This window comes from Corapipo altera, unplaced genomic scaffold (genome assembly GCF_003945725.1).
Source record: "Corapipo altera isolate COAL_440 unplaced genomic scaffold, ASM394572v1 112, whole genome shotgun sequence".
Classification (NCBI taxonomy): Eukaryota; Metazoa; Chordata; class Aves; order Passeriformes; family Pipridae; genus Corapipo; species Corapipo altera.
In genome coordinates this window covers 6,862,880-6,888,955 of record NW_020884899.1, presented here as the reverse complement: position 1 = coordinate 6,888,955, position 26,076 = coordinate 6,862,880, and the positions used below count along the sequence as shown (strand labels likewise).

At 41.9% G+C, this 26,076-nt stretch overlaps 1 protein-coding gene across 1 annotated transcript in view; it reads left to right on the top strand.

The window, feature by feature from the left end:
- LOC113949901 (BEN domain-containing protein 5-like) overlaps window positions 1-26,076 on the top strand; it is a 910,469-nt gene that overhangs the window by 694,481 nt on the left and 189,912 nt on the right. Inside the window, exon 8 of the mRNA XM_027649026.1 lies at window positions 23,258-23,372. Within this exon, the coding sequence (XP_027504827.1) occupies window positions 23,258-23,372 (115 nt within the window). The remainder of the gene's footprint in view (window positions 1-23,257; window positions 23,373-26,076) is intronic.

The following is a 26,076-nucleotide window of genomic DNA, read 5'->3' as shown; positions in this document are numbered from 1 at the left end:
GGAAAACGGGCTGGAAAAGCTCTGGGATTGGCTCTGTGTTAATTCTTCATGCTTTTTTGCTGGCTTCTAATTCCAGCTTCTTTTCCACCACAAAGCAGTGACCCTAGTTCTCCAACAGAATTCCAAGAGGCCTCTCTTTGTCTGAAGCTGCTGCTCTGAGGAGCGCAGCTCCCAGTGGCTGGCAGCTGTTTGCCGCACAGAGCATTCCTGCTAAAAATAGAAAGCAAAATGCCCAGCTTGTGTTCATAAAGAGTTGTAAATCTCAGGCTTGTGGGTACAAATAAATAAATAACCCTGGCACGCATTGACATAACTTCATTGTATAGGTCTGAAATGCTGTACTTATTTATGGATGTGGCTGTCTGCAGTGGTCAGGTGTTGATGGAGTAAATCAACAAGGGCAGGGGCAATTTGCTAATTCACTGCAGCAGCTTGAACCGGGCCCTGCTGAGCCGATGAGTTGCATCAATCAAGCACATGCAGAATTTATTACATTGTCTGCTCATAGTGCCACAGACTGGTTTGCCACTGGCCCTGTTGGTACCTAAAGACCTCGGTGGGAAAGGTCTGGCACAGGTTCGTGGTCTTCTCCGTGTGCTCCTCATCCTGGCAAGGTCCTGTGTCTGGCACCTCTCTGAGGCAAAAGGTCAACAGCTGTCACTTCTGCTGCCCTGGCCCCGTGGGCTAGCAGGACACTCAGCCTCTTTCTTGTTGGCCTGTGGAGTAGCAAAGGTAAAACCCTTCCTTTAGTAAAACAATGCTTCAGACTGAGAGCGGGGAAACTCAATGAGTTTCCCATCTCCTGCGGTGCCATAGTCAATGCAGGGCATTATGGCACACATGATGTTTGCTAATGAATATGGATTTTTAATTGGCTGCTTTGATTCTGTTTGTGGCTGCTGGCATAGCCCTGTGAAATGAAAGCTGAGGCGTGCTGCTGAGGTGGTACTTTGTAAATGATGTTATTTTATTTTGATAATGGAGAGTTTATTCAAAAGGGAAATAAAAAAAAAGGGAATGTGTAAAAGCAGGTGGCATGCTTAGCCTGATGAAACAACTAGATAGAAGTCATGCTCTGATTGTCGCAGAGAAACTTTGTGTTTTATAGGGAAAAAACACCCCAAACAAAACAAAAAGAGAGCGGGAAAGATAAGAAAAATTAATAGGGAGGTATCAGTCTTGGAGAAGCTCATCAGAAACTTGCTGTGGCTGCAGTTATAAGGCATGCTTGACTCGTTTGGAAATGCATGGATCCACAGGCACTGAACTCTGCAGGGCACTGAGCCATTCTGCCCAGTGCAGACCAAGCTACCTTGTGTGCATAATCAGTGTCAAGACAAGTAGAAATGTCAGCCATTTCAAGGCCATTGCAGCATCGTTTCTAGCACTGCCAAATGTGAAATTGGGTGCTTGCTCCATCTTTGGAAACTTCTATGTGGGAGAGTCAAAAGAAGGGATAAAAAACCATTCGTTTGGCAGTCAAGTGAGGGCACACTTAGGGATTTTATTTCTGGAGTCTTGGGAAGCTTTTTGGCATATATAGGTGTTGCAGATTTTATATCCAGATGCCAGCTCAGTGCATATGGAACATGTCAGGCTTTTTTTTTTTTTATTAGTGGAGAGATTTCTTCTTGTATGTTTGATAATGCTCACCATCTGAAGTATTAAGATATGGAAACTAATCCCAAAGATTCCCCAGAAACAAGCAGCATCTCACATTTGGAAGAGCAGAACTGTGACTGCCCAGGCCAGGAGAATCAGTCCATAGGGGAATAGATAATGAGTTACAAGCTTTATTTACTTTTCTTGTTCTTCATTTTTTTCCATTTTGATGTTGGATTGTATTCAGTTCAGGCTCTGTCTTCCCCTTTAAAGCCCTTAGATAATAACTGACTCCTTACTCGTTTTTCTATCTGTCTTTGAGGTAGCCAGGTCTCTTCCTGACCTCTTTAGCCTTCTCTCTGCCAAGGGATATAAAGCTGTGTAGTCCAAACACCAGCTTCCTGGGGCCTGACAGAAGCTACCTGTTACATTCTCCATTTTTTTGATTAGGCAAGGTCCCTGAGAAGCAGGTTGTCTTGCCTTAATACATCAGGATATGCTTGGTCCTGTCTACTGGTCCTCTGTCCTCCACTTTTCCCACATATCATAAACCTAGGCAAGGATCTTTGTGTTACTTTAGGAAAAAAATGTAAGGTCGTCTCCCCGTTCAGAGCTGTATTGTTTCTGTGTCGTCCTTCTTCATGTTCCACTATGAAGAATCCACTGAAAACTGAATTTTGGATACAAGTACCCTGCATTCCTACAAACGTGCAAGTGTTATAAACTTGGATACACATTTTTGTCTCCTTCCAGCTGTGGAGTGCTTGCAGCAGTAGCCAGACTTCCCTAGAATCATCAGGCACCTCACTCAGCAGTTAAAAACAAGTGCTGTAATATTTCACACATAGTGCAGCTGCTGAGCTGTAGTTCAGTTCCTTAAAAGGCAGACAAAACACTGGAGGGCCTCTTCATAAAAAGATGGATTAAGAACCTTTTGTTTCCATTTTGGTCTTTTATGAGTTATTACAATGCTTCAGGTTAGCCTTTTTAGGAAGTTTTCCTGATGGTTCTTAAGTTGTTGTGAAGTTCAGGGACAGAAATGGAGAGTCAATCACCAGAGAGTATATTCCCATAAGTACCCTTCATATCCAAAGGTAGGATGGTGTTTCTACTCCTCACACAGTGATGGTCATCATGAGCAGTGATGCTTGTTTCACTTTTGGGGATGAATAAGCAGGAGTAGATAAAGAGGATTTGTTTTCACTTTCCTCTTATAGACCGTTTTCTAACTGGTCTATAATCACTGCTGCTCCTGGAGGGCTTTTATAGTCAGCACAAAGTAGTGCAAAAATTCATCTTACAGCTTGAACTCATTTCTCATGGACTGTTCAGATTTCTGAGGGATTTTTCTCAACTTGTGGTTTTAAATTCTTTTCCTTTTTTTTCAGATATTTCCCCTCATTTTTCTTCCCCACAGTATCTTTATTTAAGAAAATGTATACTATTTTCTCTTCCACTCTGTGCTGTTAAGGCAAGTAAACCTACTCTTACAGGTAGGGTCAAATGTCAGGTAATACCTATAAATGTATGTAGTGTGCACCAATATGTGTGTATAAAATCTGTGCAGGCCCCTACCCTCTAAACACTGATCATAAACCAGCTTTCAAAAGGCTTGGATTTTATCCAAGTATTCCCCCCACCTTCTTACCCTCAATGTTCTTATAGTCTTATTTTCCTTCCTGAGGTTGCTAGATCTTATCCTTTTTTTCGTGGTAGAAAAGCAACTGTCCCTCACTATTCATGTGCTTGTAAAGTTGTAGAAGACACTGTGACTACTATGTTTAAGTTTATCCTTTATGCTTTAGCTTTTGCCAGCAGTCAGTAATAGCAAGCTTAAGCATGTCTAGATGTACCAAGACAGGTACTTCACTCATTGATTTAACATAATCTGTTAGTAGGATGTCATTTGTTGTCTTTTTAACACATTTGCCAATGTTGCATTCGCCATGGCATGTAAATGCAAAAATGCAAATTTGTACCCTAAGCCTCTAATATCATTTTCCAGGCTGGGAGCCCAGAATGGAAGACCCAGTGCAAGACAGGAGGGAGAGGGATCCCACAGCTGGGTTTGCAGATGCTGAGCATCTCATGCTAAGTGTAATTTGACCTGGAGCTGACCTTGAAGCTTACGGGCTCAATAGGGAACAGCCATTAAAGGAAAATATAAGGAAAATAGACACCTGGGACTCTTATCCATAAGAAATGGAGCAAAAGTTACTTTTCAATCAATCTTCTTTCTTTATAGCTGCTTAAACGTATGCTTCTCCTTGCTTCACCTCGAATCAGATAATATGAAATGAAGAAATAGACTGCACTGGGCAATCTCTTACTTTTCTGTTTACATTCTTGGTCTGTGTTTTTAACTCCCATCCTCTTGCCAGAGGGCAGGAAAAAAGAATCTGAAAACCTTTGTACAAACTTTGATTCTACGTTTAAAGAATGGAGTAGAAGGGGACAAACTCGCTGAAAGCAAGGCTCCACCAGCTGTCTCCTGAGTCCTGTTGTTCTAGCTCACTGAGCTAGTGGTTAACTGAACTTGCTCTCTGTGTGACCCAGGTGCTCCAGGTGCTATGAAGGATTTTATTCCTGGACAGATTCCACAATGGCCTCTTAAAACTGGTGGCAGTTTTCTAGTTCACTTCATGGAGGCAGTGCCTTCAAATTCTTTGCATTTGATCCTGCAGGAACCCTGAAGGAATTAGTAAGAGAGCCAAGCTCCTATAACATGATGAGTGTGACTTGAGTGGAGGCTTTTTTGTTATGGCTTTTTACTTGTTTTGTTATTTGTTTGGGGGGGGTTGTGGTTTTTACTGGTTGAGGAAAAAGCAGTTATAAGTGTGAGAAGAACCATTTTGAAGCCCGTTGCTCCTACTTGGAATTTACCCAACCTCTGTTGTTTCTTATGAAGAAAGAGGAGGAATAAACTATCAGGGTTAAAAGCTGCTTTTCTTTTTCTTTCTTTAAGTATAAATCTTTTGATCATTAGTGATAGTAACTTAAAGACAAGACAAGTTTTAAATGCAAGAATAAGTGCAGCTAATGAAGCCTTTAAATGTGAAAAGGACTTTTCTGAAATAACAGAGGTGATGGCCTTGCTTACCTGTTTCCAGGATATAAATTCTCCTAAGGAAAAGAAGCTGTAGAGTTTCTAAAGAGTTCTGTAGGCATTGGTATAGGATGCTTTTAGTAACAGTAACTGTACAGGAGAAAAAAACATTGAACCTAGAAATTGCCTGTTGCAATAACAAGCTTAAGAACATCTCTGCCAGACTTCATATCAGGCCAAATGTGCATCTGAATAAATGCATGGTTTGCATCAGTTCTGATCTCACTTTATCTGTTGTATTCTTCCTTCTAGCAAGCCAATTCACCTTCATTTCCAAGCTGTATTTCCTACCAGAGGAGGAAACAAAATAGGATTCCATAGGGAGTGGGAATCTTATACGTGCATGTTTGTTATATTACTGTCAAGTCTCACTTCTGTCTTCTCTGCCCAATGCAAGAGTCTGGAAACAAACACTTATTCTGTCCAGGCTACTTCCAGACTCCAAGTGAATGCCTCCATATGTATAAAGGCTTAGTCTGTAGTTCAGCTTTGGCTGTGCTTGCAGTGCATCTCTGGATGCAGGAGGGTGCTCTGCCTTGGCCATGCAGCAGGACTTGTGAGGGCTCTCTGGTGCAGGATTGCCCTTTGTGGGAGCCCTTTCCAGTGTTTCTGTTTGTGGGGTGCATTGCTAATACTGAAGAGAAAGGAACTAAATAGAAACTCCACTTTAGGGGTGTTTTATACTGTCTTGGCACCTCAAAGGTATAAAGACAAAGAGCTTCCATTCCCTTTCAGTATTTATTGTATCCTATGCAAATGTCTTCTGGCTGCAATCCATAGGAAAATGCATCTGCTCTTGCAGAGTTCCACCCTAGAGGTGACTGCTCTTGGTCAAAAAAAAAAGAATAGAATCTTTCTATAAAATGAATGGTTTTGTGCACACAGACAGGGATATGCATAAATTGTGTCAGGAGAGGATGGGGAGCACTCCTGTTCCTTTAGGGGCAGCTTAGCACTTGGAAGCAGTGAGGGAACATGGTGAACAGGAACTGCAGTTCACAGTCTCCTTTACAGGAGTTCAGGAAACCAAATGATAAGAAGCAAACAAAGGCAGCAGAATTCAACAGCCCAAACATAAAATGAGCTTCAGGGCTCTCTTAAAATTGTTAAATTGCATTCATCCTTGTCACTAAATTGTGCTTGCTTGTTGGTTTTTTTTTTAAGTGCATAGCCTCTAAGCTTTAATACAAAGGGAAACACACTCTTCCTTGACTTCTAAAGCAACATGAAAAACACTGTTGTCCATCCCTTGTAAATCTCCTGGATGAGATTTTAGTGTGAAGTATCCCAGGAGAGAGAAAGGTTGTTCTGAGAATAATAAAACGTCGATAATGGAGTAATGGAAATAAAAGCTCCTTTTAAAATTGTGTTGATGTAAATAGAGTGTTAGAGGAATTCCTACTACCCAGTGTGACATCAGCTGTTACAAGACTGGGTTTGAATCAATTCACTGTGGTGTCAGGAAGATACACCTGCTTTCCTGAGCTGGAGGAAATTTATAATGAGTTTAAATTTCTCTGGCTATAGAGTTATGTGACTCATTCTCTTACCATGTATGCCTAGTGGATGTGCCAGGAAACTCTTGCACAGAACAGAAGAAGGTGTGATGGTGGCAGGGTGGGCAGGGGGACTGTGCAGGGGTTGAGAAATCTGCAGAACTCTGGAGACCTGAGCTGTCTCCAAGGGAGGAATTGTGTCATCTCTGGGGAAGGCTGTTGTGTGGCTGAGACACCCCTTTGCACAAACAGCAGAAGCTGCTGCTTCACCTCTTCTATTCAACCAGTAGCAGCTGGAACAGAAAATTGGTCTGGTCAGGCAGGCTCATGCCCCCAGCCTGGGCCTGCATGCTCACCTTGCTGCTTCCAGTAGGAGGAATGGATCAGCATTCACTCCTCATCCCTGGGACAACGAGGTCAATTTTGCGTGCACAGCTAAGAAATGTCAAGTGGCTTTGTTTGATTCAGTTTGCCCTTTGCCCAGGGCAGGCCTTTGACTACCTCTGCTTAACTAATCCTCCTTACAGTAATCAGAGAGCTAAAGGAGCCCTTGGTCTTCAAGAGGGAGAATTGAGAAAGGCTTCACTGTAGAACAGCAGGCGAGTTTGTTTTGTCTCCATGCAAGATTGCCCAATTAATCTCTTAAACATACTGGCTTTGCAATGTTTCCTGACTGCTCATACTTTTGGATAACATTAGCTGAAAGATCATTTCCTTCCAGCTCTAACCAACCTGCCTCTAAGGCAAAGCATATCATATTTGTAACAGCACACTGTGGCACTTTGCTGATGTCTGAGGATAGGAAAAAAGGAAAATATTGATTCACCTGAACTTCGTAGTCCCTTGGCTTTCCTTAATATGGCCTGTTTTTCCCCACAAGAAACTGCAGTCCAAGAGAATTATAAAGATGCTTATTCCTGTCTGCCCTGTTATCAGTTAGGTCAGGGCCATTTTCTGCATCTATCCCTCTGGCAGCAAACCCTGCACTTCTAGGGAGCAGTACTACACCCATGCAACAGATCTTCTGAGAGCCAAGAGCATCCAGGGTAACCTGCATGCAGGTTTCCAAAACTGGACTTGGCATGCACTAGTCAAACAGTGCTGGAGCATCTGCTGCTACTGGGGAAATCCCAGGCAGAAACCTTGAAGCCCGGCCCCAGTACAATTAGACCAGGTCATGAATATGCAAAACTCAGAACAAAACTGCAAAAACCACAGGAAGTTCGGGTTGTTTTGGATCTCAAAGTTCGGTGTTGTTTTGGATCTCACTTGCGTGGCTCGGTTGTTGATGACAGAGAAAGGGCTTCCAATAAGTGACCATCACTGCTTTCAAGGAATCTAAGTTGTGAGATGAGCCCTTTCTGTAAGTGCAGCAGTGTGTGAGAGCCGTGCTGATCAAGCTGCAGATCAGGATTCACAATTAGGAATCTGTTCTGTTTTTTATACTTCAAACATTTTCCGTTCTCCTTCAGTAGTGTCCCAGCTCTTCCTCACAAGTGATATTAATCTTGCTGGTCTATTGTTTCCAGCTTCATCTTCTGACCCTTTGTTCTTTGCCTGCCCTGGTTGGGTTCAGCTGAATTGATTTTTTTTTGTTTTCATTTTGTTTTCAGTTCTTTTGTCTCTGAGGTGCCCTGCACTTGCCTCCTTGCTCCTTGTGCATCGCTCTAGCTGCTGCTCTGAGGAGTCACCATTCATGTGTGACTGGGACTTGGCCGCTGGAAACTTTTCTTTGACACGAGGGCACTTGGATTAAATTCTTTCTCTGCCCCTGCACAGATTGCTCACATGCTCTGTGTGTGCCTGTTGCAAGGCATTGTGTACATGTTTATAAGAGGCAAACCACCTCGACCTCTCCAGCTTACAGAGAAAAGGGTGTAAAGCTTGTTTGGAGGGCAAGAAAAAGAGAGTTGGGATGAAAGCAAACCTCTGCCCCAGACAACAGCCCTTTAGAGGCTGGCTTTGCTCTTTCAATGCAGTCCAGCTTCTCTGGACTCTGAGGATGGAGAAGAAGGGTAACAGGGCACATGTCCCAGCAAAAATGGGGCACATTCTTTACCAGTCCTGTTTAATTTTATCTAGGAAGAAATGTAGACACAAAGTGCTTTGCTGGGAACCTAATGTGTGGCAAGACAGGAAGAGTAGATTTGGGGTAGTCTTGAACAGCGGCACATGGCTCTCTTAAAATGTCACCCTCCCCAGGCAGGTTGGTTCCTGATGTCTGACAGTTTCCAGATGTGCCCTATAGTGTTAGTTCAAGGGTTAAATCATGTATTACATGTTCAGCAAGTGGTAATACTTTCCTGGCATCCATGCCCTGTCTTAGAGGTTATGGGTTTTGTCTTTGCTGCTGCTAAATGTAGAAGATAATTGGAGATGGGTAAAAATAATTAATTTGTATTTTTTTTCTAATGACACAGGTTTCCAAAGAGTCCTTTACTTGAAATTTCATACGAGCTCACATTTATATTTCTCCTATTTTCCCTTTCTCTCTTTTTTTCTTGTTTCCCCACTTTTTTGTCACTTTATCACTGAATGAAAAAAAAAACAAAACAAGACATGGTAGGGGGGAGGGAAAGAACAAAGTAAGGTAGAAATCTGTGTTCAGGTTAAAAAGGAGGAAAGAGAAAGTCTGCAGGAATTCTTACGAAAAAGTTTCTTCAAAATTTTCAGCCAGTGGTACAGTGTATAGGCAAAATATTACAAAGTTGGATGTACTTTATGTTATTGGCAAGCATGAGACACATCTTTGGGTGATGACAGAACAGATGTGACATAGACAGTGACAACAGGGCAAGTTCTGTCTGGTTCACCAAGGTTCTCCACCTACCCAAAAGGAGCTATTTCTAGCATTACTGAGAGATTTCAATTTTCATAGTTATTAAAGTTCTACTGCTTTGGTGTCTCTAGTATGAATGACACTAATCAGCACTGTGTCCTGTCCCCTTACAAACACTGGCATGTGGTGTCACAACAGCCAAGAGGGAACAGGAGGGTGCCTAATTCCCTGCTACAGGAGAAGCCATTCAGCCTCACTGAGCTTTAACCATCTTCCGTCAAAGGGAACATGGTCTGTCAGAGAGTCAAGAGCAGCGCTGAAAAATGCTGTGACCCAGCCTTCTGCCATCTTTTAAAAGTTGGGTCTGTTGCTTAGTCCTTAGGAGAAGCCGGGCACAGAACTGGAAACATGTTGGAGCTGCCCTCCTAATTCACTGCAGGGAATTCACTGCCCTGCCCTAGAGACAGCAGCAAGGAGGTGGCTGCCACCACACTCAGCTGACGGACCCCTGCAGTGGCTTGGAAATCACCCTTACCTTTGCAATGTGCCTGCCTGTCTAGAATCTCAGTTTATCCAAAGTGCTCAGTGGCACCTTTCCCTTCTGATGTCTCTACCTTTCATGCAGTAAAAGAGGCTGTTTGTTAAAGTCAAATTTACCTTTAAGATGTTAAAATTCAATCTGACTATTCAAGATAGAAAGTTAGAGAGTCTTCGCCCCTGGTTACATGTGAACTCCAATTTTTCTTCCTGGCAATGTTCCTACTGGCCAAGGATATGAGGGAAATAGCACCTTGACATTAGCTTATGTGGTCACAGTGCTGCCAGAGTTTAAACCCATCACTGCAAAGTGCTCAGAGAGCTTCTGTCTGAGGGCTTGCTGGCACTTGAGAGTTCATTTGCATCTGAGGCAGGCTGTGAATGTAGAGTGCAATAGAACATTTCTCCAGCAATTCTTATTCTGGAACAAGAGCATCTTATTCTTTCTTAGTTTAATATGCTTCAAAGTAGATTCAGTAATAAGACTATCTCCAAACAGAATTCTTTAGGAAATGGTGGTTTGTTTTTTTTCTTCTTCCTAAAACAGCAACAACAAAACCTCTCAATCCTTAGAGGACTCCTGAAATTTATATCCTTCTGACTTTCTCCCTCATGCTCTTCAGATGGAAACATGTACTTTTATACCCTCCTGGAGAATTTCATTTCTTCACAAGGAGAGACATCAGTGGCTTGTGGTGGCCCTACTCATGTGAGGGAAGTTTGCACCCCGAATATTCCCTCTCCAGTGCTAATTACCATCACCTTTAGGATCTGCAGTGCAGCTCCATTTTCACAGCAAAATTTTCTCTGGGGCTGAGGTAGGGGCTTATGCCATATTCTGCTGCTTAACAGCCAGAAGCACATCTGTACTGACAGGGAGTGACCCTAATTTATTTCTGTGGAGCTTGTTCTTGCCTGGATGTCATGCACTGTAAATAAAATAACAGATCCATCTCCACTGATGAGGGGCAGAGCAGAGCTTTTGCAATTTTCTTCCTCATGTAGAGACATGGTCATTTTTTTATTCTTCTATAAGACAAAAAAATAAACCACAGGGGAAAAAAAAAACCTTTTTCCTGCTGGAGCCTAGTGCAAGTAGCTATCCAATGAGTCCCTTCCAGCACCACTGAATACACAACTTTCATCTTTGATTTGAGGGGGGAAGTTCAGATGCAGATGGTATTTTCTTGGCCATCAGGCCTTCCCTGAGGGTTAGGGTTTTGTTCAAAAAAATCACTCCTTTTTTCTTTTTTCTTTTCTTTTCCCCCAGTCACCCAGAATTAGTTCAGGTGTTGTGTACAGTCCCTTCTTCCATTGCCTGTTGAGACTGAAGCTACAGACTTTGTTGTGCAAATTGACTTCCATGTTTCACTTCCATTTTGACTATTCCTTGACACATTAGAACTGCTCAGCCTCTACTCCCTTGCTATCCTGTATTAAGAGGGAAATGGATAAAGATCTACTTTAGTGTCTCACATGCTTCTGTTTTGGTTCTGTGCTGCTTTTAGATGTCTTTGAGGGGCAAACCCAGAGCAAGCAGGAAGCTCACACTACCTTCAGGGGACAGGGAGCCACCTCTCAGGAAGAGCAAGGCAACTCTGGTGCCACTCTTGCCCTTCTCATGACTAGAAAGTAATCACAGGAAAGTGTAAAGTAGCTTTTTTGAATTAGCAGGATCCTCTCCCCCTGATTCTGGACCTGATGGTTGCCCATTTTAGGAGTGCTGGCTTACTGAGTGACACCAGCATTGCAAAGTGCCTGCAGACTTTATGCCCTGCTTTGCCACTGGAGTCTTGCAGGTGCCTTTGCCTGGCTGGGAGCAGGCGAGATGCCTTGTACCTTTTCAGTTGATTTGAACAGAAGGACAGGAAAATCCTATAAAAGTGAAGCAGTATAACCTGCAAACCTAGTAAAGTGGAAATCAATGAAGCAGCCAAAAGGTGCCATTACAGCTGGCTTAGTGTAAGTTTTCAGGTATCGGGAGTAAAAAAGCAATCACGTTGTTTGTCCCCACAGGGGAAGTGAGGGCAAATAGTTGTGCAGGTTCCTACCAGGACAAACTGTCATTGTAATGATCTGGGGAACATATGGATGTGCCATCTTCCTATATGAATGGCAAAGCCACATCTTCAGTACAAGTGAACAGCTGAGGTTCAGTCTGGAGGAGTGGACACCTCAGCTCTTCTTTTGAGTGGACTAAACTGAGCTGAAGCACAGGAAAGAGTTCCTTTCCCATTTTGTTATGAATCCTGTACTTGTATCTTCTTGAGAGATCCAGAGTGTCTCTCAGGCATCCCATATATTTTTGCTCTGTTCCAGCAGGACATGTTCTTCTTTCACACTGGCAGTGGGTTGCAGCAGGACTCTTTCTAGCTGAGTAGCCCACTTCTGATGTGGCCAATAGCAAAGGTCTACAGGTTGTTAAATGTAAAGGCAAATGAATAGAGATACTCTCAATATACTCTGGCAACACTCCACAGCTGAAGGAAACTGGAAAGGATAATTGTGAATGAGTGACGTTCTGCAGGGCCCCTCTTTTCTGATTCAAACCTATTGCTTCTGGGTCTCTGCTTGACTGGGCAACATGTTTGCAGACGTTGGAAGGTGTTTAAAAATACATATTTTTCATTTCTTTCCTAGCATTATTTATATAATGCTCTTTTCCTTTTTCAGTGTATATTAGATTTTCATATGTAAATGTATTCTCCATTTCCCTCCAAAGTAATTCACCTTTTGCCTTCCTGGCTTACAACACATTATTTGCTTGGCTAATCTATCCATCTTCAGGCTTTTGTAGTTCTTATTGCTACCACAGTTAATACGGTAAGACTCAGAGCACAGTGTAGCTGCTGCTTGTGCTCAGTGTACCTGCAAAACAGCTCTATATGGCAAGCCCCAAGGCAGGTGCTAGGAAAAACTAGTCCATCCCTCCATTCCCAGTCCCCACCTTTGTTGAACTAAGCACACTGAAAGCCCAAAGGTTCCTGATGCTCAGAGAAAGGCACTGCTGCCAGATTGTGAAAGATTGTGCCAGGTTCTGGGCATAAAGGGAGTGCTCAAAGTCCCAGGGAGATGATTCAGCAAAAGACTTGAAGGGAGAAGAGTCTTCATCCTTGGCTATTCCTTGCAAGTTTTAGTGGTTTCCCAAGTAGAACTAAGTCTGCATAGTCCCTCCTGTGTCCAACAAAGTTTATTTTTATCACTTTTATAGCTCCACTGGGAATCTTTTCCCTGGTGCAGGCAACTTTGGAAACTTTACACTTGTGGTACAGTCTCCTTGCTGGCCCCAGAAAGGTTTCTGACCTCCACGTGTCCAGCTGTCATGATGAGGAAGAAAGCAGTCATCTTCCAGGCTCTGGGGAGCTCAGCAACAACAACATAATGATCTAGTTTCTTTTTTCCCCCTGCAAGACCCTCACAGCTCTAAATAGAAAGCTGGAGAATGAAGTGATTTTCTGTTTCTGTTTTTTACCTGTTTGCTAGTGCTGTGTGAGTTGTTGGTGTACAGCTGAGAGTCCCCTTCAGGGCCATGGTGAAAAAAGTCTGATGTTTTGTAAGTTGATAAGAATAGTAGGAAACAATGCAAGGATGCCTGAGTGAATTCTGCCGGGGTACACGCCGGCTTAACTCTGGTTTGTGCATTCCAGATTTTACATCCCCTTGTGTTTATTTGCCCCCCTTTGCAATCAGGCCTCTTTTCTGTGTTGTCTTTTTTTCTTGTACATCAGGGAAGGTGGAATCTCCTGCATATTTCTGTTCAATTCTAAGGCTTAAATCTTAGCTGTATTTAACATTAGTTAATTCTGTAAAAACTGAGGACCATAATGCAGCAAATATTTTTTGAGCTGCCTAGAGGACTCACACTCATGGGAAGGACAGACTCTGAATAATAATGGCCAAGCACATCATTTCTGAAGCAACATCTTGAGAATGATTCTGATAAATCCCAAGTAATTCATTAATAAAGCGAGATCATCTGATCCTTGCAGTGTTTCTCTAGGAACCCTTTTGTTTTTTCCCAGGAGGAAAAGAGGCATCATCCAGGGGGTATTGGTAGCCTCATTTTGATGCAAAGAGAACTCCAAGCTCCTTACAGCATATTAAGAAAATTAAAGAAAACAAAGCCAACCAACAAAGCCACCCACTCAGTCTGTGCTGTGAACTGAATTTAGGAACCCTTTGGGCAATCCTGCAGCAGCAACTGTGTGCTCCTGCCAATACCTCCTCTCTTTGTCAACTTGACAGGTTCTTTCAAGTAAATTCCACAGGTCTTTGCTGGTGCACCAGTTCTACTGGAGAACTGTACAACTGCCCTCTGGGCCTGGGGAGATTAGTTTGTAGCTAAGCAAGCTACTCAGCCATCAGAGTAGTTAAGTGGCTGAGATATGGGCTCATCGCTACAGAGCTCAGGAAACAGTCCATTTCTCTCTATGTTCAGGTTTGCACTTTATGCCATACAAGCCCAGCCTTGGTCTCATTCTGCTCTCCTACATCGATCTGGTTTTTTGAAGCCAGTGGGTCTCCCATTGCTGCAATGAAAGGAGAGCTGGATACCATGAAACAGTGGGAGGGATTAACCCAAAGTACCACCTGGACTCAGTGCTGATGGAGAGAGCCTATGGGTCCCATGCACTTGATTTTGTTTGGGAGAAAAAAAACAACCAGCAGAACTGAGAGTACTTAAGCCTGCATTTCTGAACTGACCAGCAATACTGATTGTGTCTGTTACCAGAAGTCTTGCCATCTTGACCTCTACAGGGCTGATTTTTAGAAAGTGCTTATCTTAGGGCAGAGTGGAGTGGGAACTGACTGTTGGTGGCACAGATCTCCTCTAGTGACAGCTGTGTAGGAACAGAAAAGTTTCAGAATTTTACTCAACACCTAGTAAACCCATTTTGTGGCCACTTGCCACATTTCCAAGTGCAGTAGGCTCCAATGAGCTTTCATGGGTTTGTTTGGAAAACCCATCTGCTGGTTTTGGCCCCAGTGAAGCCAGTTTTGCTGCCTTGCAAATCTGGCCATTGCTATCTCAAGTTGAACACACTAAAATAGCAGACTCTGGTAGCAACTTGCCAAAAATCAGCAGTGCTAGAAACCAAGATCAGGCATTCTGGCTTCTGGTCCCACATCCTAGTCACTGGGATTGCCAACTTTAATTATGTTTTACTGGCAATGTATATCTGTATCTTTTCAGTGCTGAATTAGGATGTTGTGCTCCAGCCCAGCACCAGCAGTTCCATTTTCTTCAAAGCAGATGTGAATCTTTTTATGAGGAAAGAGCTACAGCTCATAAAAATACATAGGAAATCCCAAACACTCATCACTTAGCAACTTTTTGCACTGAACTGATTGTACTTCTAGACTACTGATTTGTGGCTGACTCTATTCCAGTCACATCCATTTTGCTACAGTCTCCCTGCTTGAAATGAATCTGGAACATTATGGTCTGGAACTCTGGGGTTTTGAGGCATTGTTTGCATGGTCTTAAGACATCTAACAGAAAGAGTAGGATATTGCACATGAAGGGCAGTGGTATAAGTGTACCTCCTTTATGTGGAATATCCATAATAAATTTGCAGGACTTCTGCCCCAGTCAGTCCTCTCCAATCAGTAGATGCATTAAAATGGAAAAGGAAGTCTGCCTAGTTCTAGCCTGGAGTCCTGCCTAGTCTGACATCATATGGTCCACCAGTAAGTAGTTCTAGAATGGTTTACTGTGGCAAGGTGTTCCCAAATATTCATTGAAATTGCAATCTTAGTTGATGTCACATGTCATTTGAGGCTGTAACTCCAGAAATGTCTCCTGTATCCGCACAACAGTGTAAGAAGGAATTTTATAATTTTATAACTCTGGAAAGCAGTTAAAATGTTTGGATACCAGAATGGTCAGTCTTGTTTAACTGTAGAGCTGTGATGCAGTAACACAACTGGTACTCACTGTCCTCACAACCTGTGATCTGCTGATCTGTTTAGAGAGACCTGCCACACACTCATGGTCCTCCATCAGTGACTTTGTTCCACTCAGGTGTATTTCTGGGAAAGAAGTATTTCTGGGAAACCTGGAGGGGTGCAGGTGAGGGGCTGGGATGCCCTGACTTGGGTCAGTGACTGACAGAGCAGTTTCCCTCTCATACTGGCAGAACCCATCTGGGAGGTTCTTGACTGCTGTTCCCACTGCTTGCTTCCTTCAGGTGGATTCGTGTTTCAGGCACACCAAATGCCAGATTAATTTTTTGTGGAACTCTATGCTAACTGGAGGAGGGAGGGAGGGGGAGGTCAGGAACAATAGTTTTTCAAATGTTTTTTAAATCAATTACTGTCTGTGCTTACCATGCACATTAAAATTGGAGTTAAAATCCACCGTGCCTTGCTCTGCCATTTGAAGTATTTGTTGCCAGTCATTATCAATTCCTTTGCAAGCAGCCCCTCTAGCAGAAGCAGGGTTTTCTCTGGAGCTGACATTAGCACTGTTCCACTGGGCTGGCAAAATGCAGTGAGCTAGTGTGTTCCCTGGGAGACTGGCTGTTTTCCATTTATTTCACTGCTCTGGAAACAGGCCTATCTGTAATGGCCTAACATATCTTAAACCAGGAAAATTACTAATTCAAGTCAGTGAGCATATTTTCATTTTAAAAGAGTAACAAATTAAATAAACTCCCTGCATTTTGTATTTGAGACCTCAGTGTTTCATCTGCTGTAATCTAATTCACCCATTCATTTCCTGCACATTCATTTTATCCCATTATTTGAGATTTCCTTGGCTTTTAATCCTGTGTTTTGAAGAGACCTAGAGTTACAGCAGAGAATAGATGAGAGACTAAATGGTAAATAAAAGAACAAACATGCCTTGATACAGCTTGATGTGTTTCTAATCAATCTGCTTATTGCAGCTGGATCCTTAAGTTAGGTGTGCAACTTTTCTTTTTCAAGTTGATTAAAACTTCTTTAGAAATAGGTGAAATGGGGCCATGTGTATAATCCACCAGGCACTAACTGTTGCCTTTTTTTCTTTTTCCCTTCAATAACAGTGGTTGCAGATTTAAAAAAAAAAAAAAACCCTAAAGATTTTTTGGGGTACTTTTAACCAACCAAACCCAAGCAACGAGATCTTGCTTAGCACTGAAATATTTATGTGTCTATTTGGGGACGAATTGCTCCATGATCAAATGGGCTGATTGATTCCAGGAGAATCAGTCAGCCCTTCTCTTTCTGTGCACTTCAGAAGGAAGGTAACCAGGGATGTTTCTGGTTCACGTACTGCATCCTTCCTAGTGCTGTCTCACCTACCTTAGCTGGCTCTGGTGTATTTTCTCATGGGCAATTGTTTGGTTGTTGTCTCCCTTGAGAGCTTCCTGTCCCTGGGAACCACTGGGGAAATTGTCAGCTTCTCTGCATTTTCAAAGAACTTGGTTGCTTTTCATCATGTGGCACCCCAAGGCCTGTGCAGGTCCCCTCTGAGCCTGTCCTGGGGGAAGTTTAGATGAAGTCTGAACATCAGCACAGAGCAAACAGGAGGAGCAGAGTCTGACCTGAAAGGTGGGATCTGATGAATGCTCACAAAGGTTTTGTGTGAGGTGCTGCATCCCTCTGAGTGGAAACACCCTTGCACTCATTTCCTTTGCACTTGGGTGTGTTGAGGATGGCCACAGAGGGGTTCATGGAAAGCAGACAGTGTTCTGGATCTTTCCACCCTCACTTTATTGCAGAAACTGCTCAGAGAGAAGTATATGCATGGACATATATATCAGGTTTGGCATCTGGAAACCAGTGACATAAGTCAGGCATCAAATTTTTCTTCATCTAACACTGCCTGCTTAATTATGCAGTGCTTCTCCACCACCCATATTACTTTTTATAATTTTGATTAAATAAACCTTTGTTTTGCCATGGATTCCAAAGAGACCTTTGAAAAGATAAAGTAACCAATTAATAAAACATTCAAAAATCTATAAATTCTTTTGTATTGGTGTTAGCATCAATGTGTTCACCCTTGTGTGCCCTTTCCCCAAGAAATATGTTTCTAAAAAAGCATAAAAAACCCCCCAAAACTACAAACAAAACTGATTTTAGTTTGTCAGTCTGTTTTTACACATTAGGAGGAGGAGGAGCAGCACTTTAAAAAGGGGCAGAGTCAGCATCTGCAATGATCTTGTGCTGATGGATTGCTCTATGCGATGATTTTTTGTAGGGATAATTTTGGTGACAGTAAGATGTTAGATCATGTCAATAACCCCACTGTGAGTCAGCTCTGTTCATTTATCACCATTCCTATGCTTTCATATTTTCCTTGCTGTTGTGCTGAATGTTGTAAATACCTCAGGTTAAGATGTTACTGGACCATTTCTGTCTGTTGGCCTCTGCTGGGGCCTGCACTGAAGGGACAGATGCACCTTCTCTGGAGACCAATCTGGCACAGCATTGCTGTGACCTGTGCTGAGCAGGGTTCAGTGTGACTGTGACACCTTTCCCACCAATCTGGGATGGAGAAGAGTGTCCATTTGCCTTTTTTGTATTTTGTTTTGTTTTGGATGTGTGGGTTTCTTTTTTCCTGCAGTCCCACAAGGCAGGGGAAAGCTTGAACAGCCAAGGGTCCCATTGCTGAATGAGAGTTCCTTCACAGGCAAATGGTGGCACAGCAATGCCTTGCTGTTGCTTACTGTGTGTGCTTTGCTTGTTCTTTGGAGACAGAATATTGTAGCTGCTTGGTCCTAGCATCTCATGTTTTTCTCACCATCACATGAAGAAAACCTCTCCAAAAAACCCAACCCCATATTTTTGCTTTCTGACTCGCCACTGAAACATAAGAATTGTGTCATTCACATTCAGTTCACTCTCTTTTAACAGTGTATTTTCAATAGTTTTATATGATCATAAGCATTCAGGACTCTCTTACATTTATTTTCCAATGAATATATCCTATTTCTGTTAGAGATTAATTGCCACATCCTCTTTAACCTGCAGGTTATGGTGAGCTGACTGCAGGATACCAGCAGCTACTCAGTGTTAGGAAATGGGTCTGAAAATATAAATCACTTCTTTCTTGGCATATACTAGATACAGTCCAGGATACGTTTGCATTAACAGTTGCCATATTGCATTAGGATCTGTGCTGATTAGATTTTCAGTAATAGGAGCAGGGCAAATGTATTATATAGTTACACAATTAAATATATTGTCAGACTGAGGGTGAAAGGATGGAGTAATGGAAAAAATAGGGGATAAGACAGGCTTTTCTTTGGAAGGAGCAAATGTGGAGAGGTCATGTTAGAGCCAGCAGGAAGTTTAAACAGAGTTTAAGGTGGCTGATTGAGGAAATATCATGACAGAACAGTGGAAGTTACATATTATGGAAGAGTGAATGATTAACTTGCCTGTGAAGAACCAGTAGATAATTTGAACTGGATTGGGGTGAGCAGAGAGATGCCCCAGGATATAGTGTTGGGGCAGATGAGAGGTGCTGAGCTGAAGAAGGCAAGAAAAATTTGATAAAGTGCATTTAGCCTTGAGAAAGAACAATGGTAGAGAAGTGACTCGAAGTGGAAGAAATTTGGTCCAGATTTAGTGTGGTTGCAGTGAATCTGTGTTTACCAAGAAAGACTTAAAAAACTGCTAGCATTTTTTAAGCCATTGTGGCTGTGTATCTAATACTTGCAGCTGACAGTTTTGTTTTGCCTTGCCTTTTCCTTGGTTTCACTTCTTTCTTTCCATTCCCTCATAACTGTGAAAAGCTCCTTGAAGTTAACGTAAAGACTTTGGTTGATTTCTAGTGGACTATGAATAAGCCTCTTCTTATGTCATGGCTGAATGCTGATTTCTGAGCTGTTATGGTCCCAGGCAGCATCTATAATTGCATGTTATTATTTGAAAAATAAAGATTTTAATTGCTTTCCAGAAAGCTTGATAGGAAAATAATCTATATTGTTTTGCTTCTTTTAATTGGAGGACTTTTCCACGCCATAATATGCCTAAATAGGTCCGTTCCATCATGTTCTCCGTTTTATTTTCAAGTCACTTGAAGAGTTAATACTTCATTATTGGGCTATTCTCCTTGATTTCCAGCCACAGAGATTTGTTTTTTTAAATAATGCTTGTCTTATTTTTCATAGCTGATGTGACTGATTCAGATTGGATTATTTCCTTTGACCCAAACTGGGGCCACAGTTCGAAGATACATCCAATCTGTGGGCAGCCCTTTTTTCTTTAATAGCAGACTAATTGGCAGACCAATTAATCTGCTCATCTGTGAAAAGAAAATTTATAGCAATAAGTAGTTCTATTTCCAGAAGTCATTCTCCAAAGTAACATTACAGTGGCCTTGTTTACTTCATGCCCTGCAACACGATCCAGTGCTTCAACAGTAGCACAGGTCAATTAGTGGACAAATTAAGCAATTATTAGCCACTAACAAGGGTGACTGGCATCATTACCCTTCCTGTTTACCAGCAAACTGTTATTTTAATACAAAGATCAACAAATAAATTAGGGCATCTGTTGTATTGCCGTGTCTGCCTTGAAGTAAATGATATTAAATGGGCTTTGGTTGCTGCCAAATTCTTAACCCTGGCCTAATGAGATACACTGATATGTCTCTTGCTGATTACAGAAGCTGTAAAATTTAGTTTGCATTGATTTATTAACTGGAGGACCAAGTTCTCTGTGATGATATTTTTTTTAATAGTCTGCTATCCATCTTTTTATTTTAAATGTTATTGATCAAGGCTATTTCAGAGGGTCTAGAACTATTGGGTTCCTCTGGAAGACAAAGTTATTTGCTAATTGTATTGATTATTTGGATACTTAAAATAATTTTCTGGTGAGGTTTGTGTATGTAAATGTGTGCTTTCATCTGATGCTTCTCTCATGTCCCTTAGAACTCCCTTTATGTCCAAGTTAGAATTCCATGAGTCAGTTATTCTTAACTCTTGCTTTGTGTTTTTTATGATAGGGTAAGGTTTCTTTGGGCTTAATTAAACATATCTTAAATAAGAAAATAAAGTAAATCTTTTTGGACTGGGTGAACTTGGCTGCAGTACCCCCCCCCCCGTGGGACATTGTGAAATGCTGGGTCTTGTTTGACACCAAGCTCCTGGGTACCAAAGGTCAGGCTCTTCCCAACTGACCTAACTAAGGGTGCAACAGTGATTCACACAGAGCAGAGGCTCACCCACTGTGTTTATATTTAGCCTTCCTCATCATAGCATGTTCTTGGTTAGGGAAGAATAATTCGCTGTGTGAAGCTGAAAACTGTAGCTTCTGTTTGCCAAGTCGCTTTTGCCAAGCTCTGTGAGTGAGGCTGCATCAATAACAAGGGCAAAATGAGCAGAACCTGGACAAGCCTCTTCCCTGGCACAGTTACAGCCAGAGTGAAACTCTGAGAGTTTTTGGGCTCCTGGGTGAAATGCAGTCATGTTATTCCTGAGGTATTCACGGTCCTCCCTGCTGCATGACGAACTGTAGCATGTGAATTCTTGGTGTGCTACCAGATCACACAGCAAAACTGTTCTGCCAAAGGCCTTTGGTGAAGTGAAGATTGTGTACACAACGTGATATTTACACTGTTTTTATTGCATTTGCCTTGAAAAGTCATACCTAACCTAGGATAAAGTTTTTTCTGGACATAAAGATTGCTGAACGGTTAACTCTTCCAAGCGTTTCAGAAAACCTAAATTGATGTGATGTTTGAGTATAGTTGAGTCTAGTTGCAAGCTCTTTAAAACTAAAACCAGCATAGCATCTTGAGAAACCATGGACTAAGTGTGGGGCTATTTTCCTTTAAGTACTTTGGAGCTTTCCAGGTGTGCATACTGTGGATTATGTTTCAGACACTGCCAGAAAACAGTTAGAGCAGCAGTTTAACATAGCTAAGCTTTTCATGTTTGCATACACGTAGGAAATCTGGTTATTCAGGATCCAACTGTGTCCCTGTCGTTTCTTCATGTTCTTGCTGTTGTATAATGAACAAAAGTCACAACACCAGCCAAAAAGCAGATCGATGTTCAGTTTCCTTCATTGGGAGGAGGTAATTGCAGAAACATTTCCTGAGCAATGTAATTATGTATATGCTAATTTGCCTCCAAAATTCAGGTTTAGTTTCTTCTCAAGTAAAAGACTTGGTTGCAGAAAGGGACTTTCCCTTCTTCACGAGTAGTGACTAATAGATGAAAAAATCGCTGAAGTTTAGAGTCAATTACACCTTGATCATCTCAAACGTTTCAGAAGCCTCATTTTTCTCTGTGTGCCTCACCAAATTAGAATTCATCCAAACAGCAGCATAGGTTCAGATTTGTTAGTATTTGAAACACAAAGTGGGCCTTAGGAAATAAGCTCAATGAAGGAGTTGTACAAGATGTGAGATTTTGGTCCTATCTTTAATGTATGTTCCAACCAAGTATAAACAAGTGCATTTAATCTGGCATGCTACCTGGGGTTAATTTTTATTTTTAAATATTTTGATTGTATCATAAAAAAATCAGGTCTAAAGTCAGCCTTTCTGAAGTCAGCTAGTTAGCCCATGCCATCTCTTCTATGCTGAATTGTCGCTTGTTATATCTATTCCCTAAGGCTTTACCCTGTCCAGCCTTAAATGCTTCTGATGATGGGATTCCACTCTTACCCTGGAGAGACAATTCCACAGTCTAATAGAGCTTGCCATTAGTGAAATTTTACTGATGAGCAGCCTTAATTTTTCTCTGCTTAATTTTATCCTGTTACTAGACCGTAGTGATTGATTTATTCTGGGGAAATTCAGTAAATGGTTCCTGCTTCACAGGATGGACCTTACAATAAATAGCAAATTGTCATGACCTATCTGTGGGTGTCCTGAGATTACACAGGAACTCAATTTATCTCTACATTAATTCCCTGGAAGCTATTTCTGTCAGTACCAACTCGGTGGAGGAATAAGCAATGAATTTAACTGCCAGATTCCTGTTTCCTGCCCCAGCACCAGCCTTGGGGTGAGGCAATGTTTAGTCGCTCCCTGAGCACAAGGCCAAGAGGCAGGAGCTCCTGCAGGCTCTGGTGCTGTGATGTGCCCAAAGGAAGGGCATTTAGGATCTGCTTCCCCTGTCGCTTGCCTTTGTTCCAAGGTGGAGTTACTCCAGGCTTTCCTGAGTGTAAAATAAGTGAAGAATATGACCTTATAAATTCCAGTCTACCAATCCCACAGTATATCTGTGCCTAGTGCAGAGGTTATGTAACTACCCCAGTTTTTGTGAGGCATTTTATACCTCTTTATACATGCAGATGATCTGAAACCTGTGTTCATATGTCAAGGGTAGGTCTGGGCATATGCTCAAATGAATTTGAGGTGCCTCAGCTCAACAAGTGGTCACTCATGAGCTGAGCTGCAGTATGAGCTCATGTATGCAGGCTGGGTATATAAGGTATCTTCATTTTACCACTTAGGAGGAGAAATGTTTTGTTATCAAGGCTCAGCTGATGAGCAGTAACTTCTCCCTCTATGGAAACTTGACAGTGTCTGACAATGCAGCCATAGTGTACTTGGATTATGAGGATAGGCTAAGGTATTTCTCCTCAAAGTTCTTGGAGTTTTAAGGAGGTGGCAGGTGCTACATGACTGCAAGTGGTTTGTTCTGTTGGAAGCAGGAGCGGTGCCAGAAACCAAGAGGAATGATCATTCTAATCTTTTATATGTGAAATTTCAGATAGATATCTGGAAATCATTGATGTCACAACTCCCCCTTTTCAAGCTCTTTCTTCATTTTTTTTCCCCAGGTATAATTGATTTCCTTGTGAGCCACCATCCTATTGCAAAAGTACTGAGAGACCACCTGGTCTTCAAGATTGCACCCATGCTCAATCCTGATGGAGTTTACCTAGGAAATTACAGGTATGGTGTGGGATATGAATCTCTGTGTTTTACACCTGCCTTATACACCTTGTGTGGCTTTGTCACAGAATCTTATGTGGCTTGTTTCAATTAATTCCTCTTCAACTGGAGAGTCTCATGTGTCCATACACTTCCTGGAGTTCCTGTTGAGGAAGGGGGCTCACAATAGCAAATTTGTTTGCTCCAAGAGCTAGAGAGCAACTCTTCAAGATAGCAGGGTATCTGCTCTGCAAGCCTCCTCTAAGTGTGGGAGTTAATGTCAGCTTAGAGTTAGACCTTAGCTATGTTTTACAAATGCATTCATTATGCTGCTCATCAGCCTCTATGTAAATGTGTCAGTCAATCACAGTTCCCTTAAACTACCCAGATCATCCATTAAAGTCACAGATTTCACTCTGTTATTGTACCAGGGATACATGGAATGGAATAATCATTCCACCCTATGCTAATTTTGCTTCATTTTAGTTTTTGAATTACTACTTTACTACTTCCTCTGTTGAGATCGTATTCAGATAATCTTTTGTTTTCCCTAAAATTGTTTGCTCTTAATGCATTTATTTACAAAATAAATGTGCTGCTGGAGGTGATAATGAAAAGCAGTTGATTAGTTGATGATTTGTTTGTGGGGGCAATTACATGTACCACACAGTTCTCTGGAGAAGCCCCTGAGAAATGTAATATACTGCATGCGGTTTTGCTTACAGCGCAAGACTAAATAGCACAATTCACTCTGTAGCCAGACTACCTTGAGCTTTGATCTAATTAGATATTGCATTGCTAAGCAGAATAAGACTGGGTTATTGTAAGGGTGAGGAGACCACTGAGGAAGAAGCTAGAAGGTGCAGAAAACAGGGCTGCTGGCAGTTCTCTGTTGAGGGAACAGCCTCATGTTGTGCCAGAGGAGGTTTAGATTGGATATTAGGAAAAAATTCTTTCCTGAAAGAGTAGTCAGGCACTAGAACAGGCTGCCCAGAGCAGTGGTGGAATCACCATCTCTCCAAGTATTCAAAAAACTGCGTGGATGTGATGCTTAAGGGACATGGTTTGGCAGTGGACTTGGCAGTGCTGCGTTAATGGTTGTATTCAATGGTTTCAGAGGTCTTTTCCAACCTTCATGATTCTATGATATGTGCTCCTTATCCCTCCTGTGCTGTACTAATTACTAAACTCAAGTAGTGGGGAGTTGCATGGGTGATTTCAACAGCGGTTATATACGTTTTAAGTGAAACTTCTCAGAACACATGATCTCCTTCCAGCTGCAGTGATACTCACTCAGCTCTTGGCAAATCCAAAATCAGATAGTGATATTGCAGTAGTGGAGTCTGCCAGCAGTGGGAATTTGTCAGAATGTGTCACCACACAGGAATAAAGCCCTAAACTGCCTCTAGACTCTGATACTACATCATTTTCCTCTGTTTCAGGTGCCTTGCACATAAGCAATTCCAGTTGCAATTAAGCACTTTTTGTTTTTCCCCATAAATTCACTTGCCCTGTAGGTTTTTCCCCTGCACTATTATTTACAGTTTTTGAGAGGCATGCAGCTTTACAGACATGCATATGGCTTATAAGTTGAAAAGCCTTTGGGGAACCCAGGTGCTATGAAAGGGCATGTGAATTAATTCGGAATTGCTGAGCCTGATGGTATACTATTGGTTTAACTTTTCATGATATGCAGGATTTTCAACCCTCCTGAACTAAAGAGACTTTTAATGAGGTAGTTGGAAAAACATTTGATTTTCTTGCAATTCTTCACTGTATTTACAAATGGCCCAATGTAACTAATAACTTAAAAATTAGGGTAATAAGCAAAATGCTACCTATTATCTTGAGAAGAATATTAAAAAGCCTAGTAATGTGCCAACATTGCAGTTAACTAGTGCTGAGTGAATAATTTACAGCAAACACTTTATTTCCTCCTCATACAAAATCCACAAGCACATCACAATTTATTTACTTGAATTTAGTGGATGAATTTCTAAAAAAATCTCTAAGGATCACTTGCTTGTATTTGAAAATTTAACTCTGAGGCTTTTCAGTGATTGGCTAGATAACCCTGTTTCATCTCTTTTGGTCTTTGTTCAGATTAGCACATAAATAGGACTTTCAGAAGTCTTCCACGTAGTGTGGTCTAACACAGATCTATTGGCTGGGGACAGTCCTCTGCTTTTGCAAACAGGGGTGCCATATGCAGCAAGAGCAGCTCTAGGCATTTGAACTTCTCCTTCCTGTTATCTCCCTCTTTCTCAAAGCAGCAGCTGGTGACTATTTCTTTGGTTCATTGAAGGTTCACATTCAGAGCTATGCAAGCTAAGATAATGAAATGGGTAATTAAACCTCATGCTTGAGTTTGTAAATTGATCTCCTGCCAGTGTGAGAGAGGGTGGTTTTTTTTTTCACCCCACCAGTACACAGCTTTGCACAATTGGCAGAGTACACTGTCGGATGCACTTCACTGTCCTCTGAAATCCCAGGCACAGTGGGCACCATTAAAAGTCTGAGTGTGTCAGCAATTCTCATAGAAGGGATGGGATGTACCAGTTCTCCTGAGATCCAAACTGGAACTAACCACTCATTTACCCAGGATGATATGGTGACAGTTGGCTGATGAGATTTACTTCATTGTCACTTTTGGGGATGCAGGACTTCGACCGAGAATGTTGGGTCCTGTGCTCTCCTCCAAAATCTGTGAACTGAGGTTTAGGAG